The sequence below is a fragment of the Crocodylus siamensis genome, chromosome 8, assembly GCF_052110815.1.
Source record: "Crocodylus siamensis isolate JL-2025a chromosome 8, ASM5211081v1, whole genome shotgun sequence".
NCBI lineage: Eukaryota > Metazoa > Chordata > Crocodylia > Crocodylidae > Crocodylus > Crocodylus siamensis.
In genome coordinates, this window is record NC_143402.1 from 15,210,121 (window position 1) to 15,222,500 (window position 12,380).

Sequence of the window (12,380 nt, forward strand, 5' to 3'; positions counted from 1 at the left end):
CAGCTGTTACCTGGAGCTGGTCCAGCCCTGCTGCAGCCCTGTGTCCTGCTGTGGAAATCTGGGGACATGTGCCCCCCACCCCTGCTGTGTTGCCTGTGCTCCCTGTCCGCTCTGTGCTGCCCCGCTATGGGTGCAGAAACCTCGGGGGGCACATACCCCCTCCCATGCCCACCTCATGCATTGCCTGTGCCCCCCCTCACTCACTTCCATAGACTTACCTGGTGGGAACTGCGGGAGCTGCTCTCCTCCATGCTGTTTGGCTGCCACATGCATGTGTGCATGTGAAACATGCACATGGAGCCTCTTTCAGTCTGGAACACTGCTAAACTGCAAGGGGACATTTGCCATTTCTTGAGCTTTTCTCCTTTTAGGTGAAAATCTGTGTTTTGCCACATTTTTCCATGGCAAACAGAAAACTCGGATCCCTGATGATGTTATACTTGCTAGTAAAAACTGTGTTTTAAGAATAGATTAAAAACCCACTCTTTTTCCTCTGGCACCTGTAGATTGGTATTCAGACTTGGGCATAACACCTAAAACTAGTCTGCCTGAAAACTCTCATCTAGCTGAACACATGCTAGATAAGTGTATGGGATTTAAAAATATATTTTAAAGATAGGTCTTAATGTATCGTGTAAAACTGATATTTAATTTTCAATGAAAAACTTCTGACTTTTCTTTTATTTCTCATAAGGCTTGCCATGGATGTACATCATCATCCAAATGTGACTGTGGTGGTGTCAAAGGTGAAAAGGTAAGCACTCTTTTTGTTCTAGCAGCCATTTGCAATAAGAATTTAAGATCAAGTGTTTTTTGGATCTGGACTATACTCTCTTTCCACAATGCTATGGGTAGTCTGTCTTTCTGGGTATTCTTTCTACTTGTAATTGGTGTTGTGCACTTGTTTTGTTTTTTGTTGCAACAGTGATGAATCTCAAGGCAGGTTGGACCCAATTGTTCCATGTTGTAGCACCATACTAGGTTCCTAATGTCATTTTCTTCCTCCCTTCTCACTTAAAAAGACTGAAAATGTACTTGTTTCTGCTGCAAAATTGGCAGCATTAGAAAGATAAATGCTGACAGTGTGGGAGTAAGTCATATTTACTACTGTTAAATTAAACTCATCACCATTTCTGTCTTGATACACAATTCAGTCATGGGCATGTGCAAGGTAATCCAGACAAAAGTTTTATGACAATCATGGCTGCTCCTCCCTGTTGTTAACTTACCTCTTGGCAGAAGATCTTAGAATACCTTGTTGTAAACAATTTGTATCGTCTATCTGGTTCACACATTCACTGGTGGCAGGTACTTCTACTTGAGCTGATCACTTAGCCACAGATCCAAGTTTTGAGATGATGGAAGGAATGATTCCAAATAGGAGAGTAATTTAATAGCAAGAAGCTATGATGCAGCTCACAAGAGTTAGCAGTTTCTGGGGTCAGACACTCTGGAGGTAATCTCTACAGCTTGCTTTTTTCACTAAGAAATTTCTGCTAGAATTAAGTAGCTAAAATCATTATATAAGTTCCAGTTTTCTTTAGACTCCTAACAGGAGAATTATGTAAACCTGAATCTTCAATAGTTAGCCCAGGTTTAATACTGAAACATCCTGTTTACTTTCCCCTAGAAATGGAAGGAATTATCGTAAGAGTTTTTATTGAACAAAAACTCTTACGTAGTTAGACGCCACTATTTTGCTTTTCTTGGGGGAAGTGGGGAAGAGACAACCCTCTTAATAGACGAAGCCAATTTGCTTTGGGAACTTAATAGACAAACAGTTCCACAGATCACTTGTGGCTGTGATAGTACTTAAGCTGACTAATCCTGTGCTGTATCTTTTTCAAGCTGCTGTGTTTAAAAGGCAAATGAAGGCAAGTAAACACACACTACCCAGGACTGTCAAACTTGGCTCCTAAGTCTCCTTGGGCTTCTATTCCTGTGCAGAGAGGCTGTTCTGACATGGTGCAATGACAGTGTGTCAGAGCAGATTCAATCAAGTCTGCTGGAGCATGGTAATTACAGCATCCCCACGCTGAAAAGTGGTGGTAAGGCACTTTAAACTAAAGTTCATTCGCACTTTAATTTAAAGCACCCCACTGCTATTTTTCAGCATGGGATGCTGGTGCACATGATGCTTCAGGGGCTTTTAATTACTGTGGCTCTCAGAGCTGTTCTAATTAAAGCTCTCCCCACCCCCGCCTCCCAGAGCACATCTATAAATGCCTCATATCTGAAATACAAGTGGCCTCATCTTGAAAATGCTGGACACCAAATCCCATTTTAACCAAAGGGAACAGGGTGTGTTCTGCAACTTTTAAACTTGATATTAGTGGTTTAATTTTAAGAACCTAATTGTAAGCTTAATAACTTTGCCCAGTAAGTATTTCCCTTGTAAGAAATCATTGTTGAGGTATGTGGAAAGGGAAATTGTCTGAACCACTCCCTCCCATTCACAGTTAGGCAGACAATCTTACTGTTGAGACATGGCCTAGACAACTGCGCAGTCACAGGGTGCAAAGCCGCATCAACTAGTCTTATCAGAAATGTCTAACCACTTTTAACAAGAACTTAGAAAGTGATCCATAACATCTTAAACTCATGCCATTCCATTCTGGCATGTCTACAAGTTTCAAAGATGGTTTCTTAAAGCCATGTAAATGAGAATAACCTTAAATGAACCAAAATGAGTCCAGATACTTATTAGTTACTTTGTCAGTGTTGTGATATGCTGACGCAGAATTTTACAATGGACTGAAACTTAATGAGACAGATGTCTAATATTTAGAATCATCCAGGATGCTACACCTTTGATCCAGGTGGCTCCAAGCAAATGAGATCATTCCTTGGCAGGCATGCTTACCATCCCTAAGTTAATCATGTTGGTATCATAGTTATATGATTATTGAATAAACTTTCTTGGCAAGAAGTTCTTCAGGCTAAATGTGAATCTACCTAATAGATTTTAAGCCCTGCGGGTACCATTTTGCATATTGTCAGACCAAGTAAATCATGACAGAGGCCATAGGATTAATTTACTCTGCTTAGCCCAGAGGTGGCAGAGCAGAGCCTGGGTGTGGACTCTAAAACCACGTGCATGATTAACGCATTAAAAAAAAATTTAAGCAAGAACCAATGAATGTATTAACCATGAACGTTAACTGTGATTAAGCCCTAGTTAATACCTGTGTTGCCATGTAGCAGTTCTAGAGATGCTTTAAAAAACTGCTTAATTCCTAACAGAGACTAATTTTTCACTAATGTGGAGAACTGGGATCTATGGCACTCTCTTTATTTAAAAAAAACAAAACCCAAAAACTCATGTTCTTCAGCATGCATGATTGTTAACTTGCCTGAATGTGTAGGCATAGGCGGCGAGTGAAAATATTTGGAGGGACTGAGTAAAACAAACTTAAAAGATACTTGTACTGTGCTGCTTTGGGGTGCAGGGCAGTACAAGGTGTGCCCACCTGACCCCCGTCCCTCCCTCCTGTATGGCTGTTACACATTAGTACTGTATGCAGCAGCAGAGGATCGTCTGGCAGGGTCAGTAGGCAGGGGGTGGCACTGGAGCAGTGGAGCTGTGCACAGCTAAGTGCGTGTGGGGCACTGGCCTGGCTGCACACCAAGCGGCACCGAGCACTGTGGGTCAGCAGTGCCGTGGTGCTGCTGCTTTTGCCTGCTGCCAGTTAGTGTGGAGGAGGCTAGCCCTGGCCACAGTGATCAAGATAAGGAGCATCCTCTCAAACAGACTTAATTCTATTAGAAGGCGGTTCCTCAGCCCAGCCTTGGGAAGGGGGCTGTTTTGCCAAGGCTGCGAAGATCCGAAGAGGCTGATAAGATCAGCCCTCCAGAAAGGGTGGGGGAATTTGTCAGCTGCTGCAGCAGCTGACAGAGATGAAGAGCCAAGGTCTGAAGCAAACAGGCTATGACTTGGCCTCATGGAGAACAGGGAATACAGAAGTGCAGGTGTACCGAAATTGAGGCTTGGGGGAATGCCAAGAGGAGGTTAACTGTGCTTGTTACTAGATCTGCCAAGAGGAGGTTAACATTGGAGTCAGGAGTGGACTGGCCAGGTTTGCCGATGACGCCAAACTTTGGGGCAAAGCATCCACACCAGAAGACAGGTGGGTGATCCAGGCAGACCTGGACAGGCTCAGCAAATGGGTGGACGAGAACATGATGGTGTTCAACACCGAAAAATGCCAGGTTCTCCACCTTGGGAGGAAAAACCTGCAGCATCCTTATTGGCTCAGCAGTGCTACGCTGGCTAGCATTACGGAAGAAAGAGACTTGGGAGTCATCATTGACCGCAAGATGAACATGAGTCTGCAATGTGATGCTGTGGCTAGTAAAGCAACCAAAATGCTGGCTTGCATCCACAGGTGCTTCTCAAGCAAATCCTGAGACATCATTCTCCCCTTGTACTCGGCCTTGGTGAGGCCACAGCTGGAGTAACACGTCCAGTTTTGGGCTCCGCAATTCAAAAAGGATGTGGAGAAGCTTGAGAGAGTCCAGAGAAGAGCCATGCGCATGATCAGAGGTCAGGAAAACAGACCTTACGACGACAGGCTGAAAGCTATGGGGCTCTTTAGCCTGGAAAAGCGCAGGCTCAGGGGTGATCTAATGGCCACCTATAAGTTTATCGGGGCGACCACCAGTATCTGGGGGAACCTTTGTTCACCAGAGCGTCCCAAGGGATGACGAGGTTGAATGGTCATAAACTACTACAAGACCGCTTCAGGCTGGACATAAGGAAGAATTTCTTTACTGTCTGAGCCCCCAAGGTCTGGAACAGCTTCCCATCCGAGGTGGTTCAAGCACCTACATTGAACACCTTCAAGAGTAAATTGGATGCTTATCTTGCTGGGATCCTATGACCCCAGCTGACTTCCTGCCCTTTGGGTGAGGGGCTGGACTTGATGATCTTCTGAGGTCCCTTCCAGCCCTAATGTCTGTGAAATCTATGAACTGTGCCTGTGACTAGATCTGCCAAATCTGTTTGAATGCTTGGAGCAAAATAAGTAAGTTTTTTGGAGTTGCTGCAAACTGTTCCCATCTACTCCTTTTCAATGGAGAGCAGCTCAGCAGGTGCCAAGTCTGCAGAGTCTGCTAAATGTTTTGATCAGCAACTGAAGGGGTGTGGAATATTTTAACCAGCTCATTTATTGGGGTCAGACTGCAGGATCTCACCCCATAGAAATAGAGGCACTGACTGGCCACTTGCAAAGGGAGGTCTTGCTGTGAGGAGGAGGCAAAGAGAGAGGGAAGAGCTTGCAGAAGGGGCAGCCTCCCCAGGAGCTGTGACATTGGTGCATGTGGTACTCTGCACTCCAAGTTTGCTGCCTGCAAGTGAGAGTTCCAGGGGCTAAGCTCATCAGGGTGAAGTCTTAAATTGATTCTTCTGACCGTAATTGTTTGGGCTTGGCCACTAAACAGACATCTACTTAGAACAAATCCCTTACCCTTGTCTAGTAACCAGCTGCATTGTCTGAGCTGCTTTTCTCTCTCCTCAAGGGCATGTCTACACCGCATTAGGGAGTGCCACTGTGAAAATGTTCCCTGCCGGTTCAGTCCTGCTCAGGACTTGCTGCATAATGTAGAAACATCATGTAGCTACTTTATTGCACATGCAGCAAGTTACCAGCCAGCCCCTTGCTTCATCCCAGGTGCACTCAGAGGGGTGTTGTGCATAGCTAACATTACTCACTGCAGCTTCATGATGCTTTTTTTGGTACATGGGGCACAGAGAGTAGAAGCAAGTGGGCAGGGCCCCTTTTTTTTTTTGTAGCAGTGAACCCTAACATTGTTCAACATATGCCCAGGCTTCCTAGTGTATCAGGTGTTCTCATGGGGGGTTGTCAATGTTGCCATTGCTGTTGTCCTCATAAGATATTATTGATATGTTAGTTCTGAAGTCTCAGGAACTGCCGTGCCAGCAAAAGTTGCAGCTGGGAGATTTCAACACCAGTCTTGCCCTAAGGAACAAGCACAGGCTTGGTTTAGTGGCAAAGATTTGGCCAGGTTTTTTTTTCCCTCTACAAGCATAGCCCGAACATGTTTTGGCCTAACAAATGCATCAGACCAGGAGTTAAGTCATTTGTCTCTCTGACAAGGTAGTTGGCACAATGCCATGCAGACTTTCCTAGACTGCTACAAAGTTCCCAAATTTCCTTTTATACAATGATCAAAACAAATTAGTTGTTGCATTCCATCTGTATCGTGAATATTTCAAACTATCCTGTACCATTGGCTTGTTTCTAACTTGAATGTTCCCCTTTCCAGCCTTATCATCTTGGTACTGAGCTATTGTGCACTTTGTATAGTCATCCTCCTGTCTTCTGGCAGGAATGCCCATCTGGCTCACATGCCCAGTTTTGCTTATGTAAGGAGCTCATGCATTGGTCAGGTTTTCTGGTTAGGCCTACCCTGGCCAGTACTTTAGCAAAGCCTTTGTGTGAGCAGAATATATTGTTTGATGTTCCTCTACACTCATCACATCATAGCCCTCATTCCAAACAGTAGTGAGTGCCTGTACTAAAAAACCTTTTGCTTGAAATGCAAGCAAGTAGCTTTGTCTTTTTGCACTGTGCTTCCATATCTGAAATCTCCATCAAATTAGTAATTATAGATGTACAAAACTGGCTTAAAAGTGCTGCAGTTGGATGCAATTTCAGAACAGTCCTGCCTGTCCTGGAAATACAGTACCAAAAAAGTAGCAGCTCTGATTCAGCAGTTAACACCTTTCAAGCTAGGTTTAAGACATGTCAGTCGTGACTGACTGCCTTATGGTGTGTGTGTGGGCGGGGGGTTTACATTTTGGCTAGGATTTAAATACAGTGCAGCTGCTGTGTTTCCTTTACAAATTCTATTGAAAATTCAGCTGATTTGGAATGGGAAAAAAGGTCAGAACTCTTTGTGGAAGAGCAGATCAGGAAAAGGAAACTATCCTAACATAGCCGGCATTTTGTAGTAAACACAGCTATTTTGTCTTGCCTTTCTAATAAGGTTATGTACAAATAAAGTACAATGGGAAAGAACCTCTCAAATTTTGAAGCAACATCTTAACTGCCTCTTTAATGTATGTTGTGTGCAGTGGTCTCCAAACTCTTTTGATCGAACACCCCTATCAGTAAAAAAATTTTTGAGCACCCTCCCCCATATATGTATATTTATAGAAATAGAAGTTCTAATATTTTCTTCCCTCACCCCAGTGGATCATCTTGCTCACCCCCTGGGGTGTGTGCACCCCACTTTGGAGACCACTGTGCTAGGGAACCCTAACTCTGGTCAGAGCAGCAGTGCCCTAGACTGTCATCACCTTCTGTATCTCTCTCTTGCCCTTCTTGCAAGAAAACTCCAAACCAAGCATCTCTGTGGAAAAAATAAGTATCTTCCATGACAAACTATATTTCTGTTTTAGCTTTGTGAGATGTCAGTGTCTTCTAGTTGCATCTTTTCCTTCTTAGATTTTAAACATTTTGCATTGCTTCAACAGCAAAATTAACATACGCTGACAAAATAATGCCCTGGCAAATGACAAGCCATTTACACTGGATTATTGCTCCTTTTGCCAGATCAAAAGGGAGAGAAGCTGTTCTGGAAGATGTTCAGCATTAGTTCTGAGGATACAGAAAAAAGTCAAATCAAATTGCTTTGTTTCACTGTTCCCTCTTTGCCCAGTATTAAATATCAGCCTTAAAACTAAAGGCATGTTTGATTTATAGTTTTGTTTGTTTATTTTTGGTGGGTAAAACATAAGAGACCTAATTCTGTTAGCAAGTTCAGTTCATACCAGTGACCAAAAGCAAGTCTCTTCCTAAAGCTACCGGTAACTCATATAAGAGGTTGTAGTGCACACAGGGCAAATTACTATAAATGTGTGTGTGCAGTGGGGGAAGAGGTCGGTTCTCCTTTTAGATGAGGGGTTGGCTTTGTTTTGTGTGTTTCAGGGAGCACAACAACTTGAACACTGCTCACTCTCTCCTCCCCATTCCCCTTATTCCTGCCTCACCCCTCTCTCCATATCTTCATCTCTGTTGACTGGTTAACTGATGCATCTCACTGCTGACAAACATTTACTGAAATAAATCCTTCCTTCCTTCGAAGAACAGTTCTGTGCTACAGGTCCAGGAAACCCCTAAACCTTGTGAGTGGGTTCTCAAATATTTGTGTCTTACTATGATTAGTCAGATTTTGGGGATCTGGCTTACAAAGACATACAGGGCCCTAATGCTATTTAACAAGGCAGCTAGGACCATCAATAATGTGTCTAACCTGCTTAGGCATTTATGCAAGTCCCACTTGGCATCTCTTTGTATCTTTAGGTGCCTAAATATCTTTGTAATTTTGGCACTTGGGGCATCTATACGTGTGCTCTGGGGTGATGGGGATGCTTTAGTTAGACCAGCTCTTGGAGTTGCTCTAATTAAAGTATCCGCATTTACTCAGTGTCTCACACTGTGTGTTAATTAACATGCTGCAGCAGACTGTTCTGATGTGTGCTAATTAGCTTGTGTAAGAGCAGACAACCAGCAGGTGTATAGGTGCTCTTAGTCTTTAGGGATAGTAGATCTTGGGTGTGTCTACATGTGCACTTTTAATGCACTTTAGCCTATTTTAATGTGCATTAACGTGTCACAAAACACCCCCATGTGATTTCAGTAATATGCATTTAAATATGTTAATGCACTTTTTCCTAGTACCTTACACTGGAGGTACTAAATTTTAATGCACATTAGCAAAAGTGCATGAATGAACATGCAGAGGCACTCAGCACATGTATGAATGCCCTATGGTGCTATCCTGCCCTGTCTTCTGTCTAGAAAATGAGACTGGAGAGAAGAAGGAAAAAGTCAACAGAATGAGCTTGGAGATTTCATCTCTAATAGCTGCATATTTTCCTATATGAGAGGTTAATCTAATTTCATATGTAATCATTTCTAAATATTAGAGACTGCCATAATCCAAAGCTGAAAAGACCTTCAGTTTTCAGGGCTAGGTTATATGTGCTGCAATGTTGTTGAGCCCGATTATTCCCACAGAAGCAATTCACCTGTAGACCTAGTGTTTCAAAAGCATAGCAGTTTTGCATCTCCTGTAATAGTCAGTGAGAGCTGTAAATCAAATGTGTGTAAATGTTATGGGTGGAGTGATCATGGAGGCCTGGTCTTTCATACTCACTTGGGATAGGACTAGAAACCTATGCTTGGGAGATGGTAGTAAAAAGCAGACATCTCTTGCAGGGGAAGCCAGTTTACGAGCCACGCTATGGGTGCATGTGTCTTTCTCCCTCCTACCGCAGATCATATTTTTAAAAGGACACCAAAATACCTTTTATAAAAATAAAATCTGGTCCTGCAATCCTGCTACTGCTGTCTACCCAGCACAGTAGCACTTTTCCACACTCTCAGTTGACGGTGACTGGTCTGAGAGAGAGGTCTCAGAAACTTAGCAACTGGTAGAAATTGAGTTTTCTTGGATTCCAAGAGTAAGAGTATCTCAAACTTCGAGACCCTGACAACCTCCTGAATACTTTAAAAATGTCTTTGTCTTCAGCGTGAGGAATACCTACTAACCACAATTACAGTAGATGAAACTATGCCAAAATTTCCAGATTTCACTTTAACTGGCTGCATGTTGTTCCAGCTTGAAACATTAATTCTTTAATTTTGAGGGTGTTTTTCCTTTATTACTTAAATGCTTAACCCAATCAAGCAGACTTGGGTTAGGATTGACTCACCTTCCCTATGTAAGTCTCTCCCAGTATCCTTCCTTCTGCAACAGTCAGCATACAAGTTATCTTTTTTGTCAGGAACCCCACCCAGTTTCTCTTGCAGAAATTCTGCAATGTGTGAGAGCCCCTTGCTGCCTCAGGGCTGTTTCTGTTTCCCTTACTCTACCTCCATGCTTGTTCTAAAAGGTTAAAGTTCTTCTTTTTTTTTTTTTTTACACAGGCTTTTGGGGGCAAGCTTTCAAAAAGTGCACCCTACATTTTGCCCCTGCCTGGTTTGAACTGGTACATGAAATCCAAAAAACACCTTTCCTCGTTAGATGCGGGCTGTTCATGGAGAGGTGAGGTCTGAGGTAAAAAAAACCCGTGCTCTTATAAAGGGGATGGGTAATTCTGAGTTCAGATCTAGTAGCTGGGTGGAGACCACTTCTGGAAATTTTGATCCCTTACACTTGAAACCTCAAAGCAAGCTGCTCCAAAGGATTTTTCTTTTTTTCCACCTCTGCCCCAACCAAATATTTTGTATCTGTCAAAAATAAAAAAAAGAACTACTTGCTCTGTAATTAGCCTGAAAGTATTCTCTAAGGAACTATCAGTAGCCTTTTAACTTTTCTCCTGTCCCGTGTTCCACATCATCTGTTCACTGTTAAGTGAGGGGAGATATGCTGGCTGATTCCACACACAAGTTTCTCACGCAAGTTCCACATCTGCTGTTGTACTATTTGAATTGGACTTGGAGTGTTGTTAGGTTTATAATCCAAATATTAGAGCCAGGGGTCAGCAACGTTTTTGAGCAGAGTGCCAAAAAACACCCACAACCTCAACTTGTAAGATATTGGAGTGCTGGGGCGGATGGCGGGGGAGCTGCAAGGGGCCTGAACCTTGTTGAGGCAGCACAGCCCTGGCCCATTCCCCACTGGTTGTCTCCACACATATGAGCCAAACAAAATGCCTTCATGTACCACGCTCTGGCATCTGTGCCAGGCATTGCCTACCCTGTATTAGAGTTTGTTAGAAGCATTTGCTGCCTCCTGTATTCCTCCTGTTTCTCTCTTTCGTTTTGAAATATCTTTGTTTCCCAGTTTCATCACTGTGTAGAACTGAGACAATAAAACCTGCAATTTGAATTTCTGGTTTCTAGCCTTACCGTAGGCGTAAGCTACAGAAGTGATTGAGAGATGATGCCCGCTTTGCTTCAGTTTTTTTCACTGGACCAAGGGGAAAAACATGAGAGAGAAGGCTCACACGGGGCATGGTGGGAATGACAGCCTTCCCACTGTTGACACTGAGCTGGTGCATAACCAAGTAGAAAAGCTAGACATTTATAAGTCGTCAGGACCGGATGAACTTCACCTGAGAGTGCTGAAGGATCTGACTGAGGTCATTGCGGGACCCCGGCGAATCTTTTTTAAAAATTGTGCTGTCCTGGAGAGATCCCTGAGGATTGGAAGAGGGTGAATACTGTGCCCATCTTCGAGAAGGGGAAGAGAGAAGACCTGGGTAACTATAGGCCAGTCAGCCTAACTTCTATCCCAGGGAAAATCCTAGAAAAACTCATAAAAGAGTCTATGTGCGACTTGCTCGTAGATGGTCGAATTCTGAGCGACAGCCAGCATGGTTTTGTCATGGGCAGGTCCTGTCTTATTAATCTCATCTCCTTCTATGACCAGGTATTTCGCCACCTGGGCATGGGAGAGGAGGTCAACATTATATACCTAGACTTCCAAAAGACCTTTGAGCTAGTATCCCACAATACCCTCATGAGAAAATTGGAAGATTGTGGGTTTAACTGCTCGACGGTTCAGTGAGTGGGAAACTGGCTGTGAGGTAGGACCCAGAAAGTTTTCATGAATGGATCTGTGTCATCCTGGTGAGAAGTGGCCAGTGGTGTCCCTCAAGGGTCCATGCTTGATCGGTGCTTTTCAACATCCCTATCAGTGATTTGGATGTGGGGGTGAAGAGCTCACTGGCCAAGTTTGTGGACATCACTAAGTTAGGGGGGAGCATGGTCACGCCTGCAGATACAGGCGGACCTGGACAGACTAGACAGGTAGGTGAATCGGAACCAGATGAGGTTCAACACTGAGAAGCGTAAAGTGCTCCACCTGGGAGCAAACAATCCCCCACATACCTGCAGTCTTGGTGACAATTTAACCCACACTATGGCCAAAAGGGACCTAGGGGTAATAGATGACCATCACATGAACATGAGCTGTCAGTCCGATGTTGTAACCAACAGGGCAAACAACACTCTGGCATGCATCAACTGATGCATCTCATGTAAAACCAAGGACGTGATGCTTCCGCTGTATTCAGCACTAGTGAGACCCCAGCTGAAGTACTGTGTCCAGCTTTTGGTGCCATATTTCAACAAGGATGTGGTAAAACTTGAGAGGGTCCAGAGAAGAGCTACCTGTATGATCAGAGACTTGCAAGGCAGACCACATGAGGAGAGGCTGAGGGACAATTCTTGCATATTCACACATTTACTTGAGAGACAAAATTTCTGTCCAAGCCTCCCCCAGAATTTGGCTCTTTCCCTGAAAATCCCTACCAAATTCCTAATTCTGTTGGCCTTGGAGGCACTCCTAATTCTCATGTCATGAATTGAATTAATTGTGTTCACCTAGTCTTCCTTCAGGATTGA

At 43.7% G+C, this 12,380-nt stretch overlaps 1 protein-coding gene across 1 annotated transcript in view; it reads left to right on the forward strand.

The window, feature by feature from the left end:
- Positions 1–12,380, forward strand: part of COL4A5 (collagen type IV alpha 5 chain) — a 134,145-nt gene that overhangs the window by 36,223 nt on the left and 85,542 nt on the right. Inside the window, exon 2 of the mRNA XM_090060522.1 lies at positions 695–754. Within this exon, the coding sequence (XP_089916648.1) occupies positions 695–754 (60 nt within the window). The remainder of the gene's footprint in view (positions 1–694; positions 755–12,380) is intronic.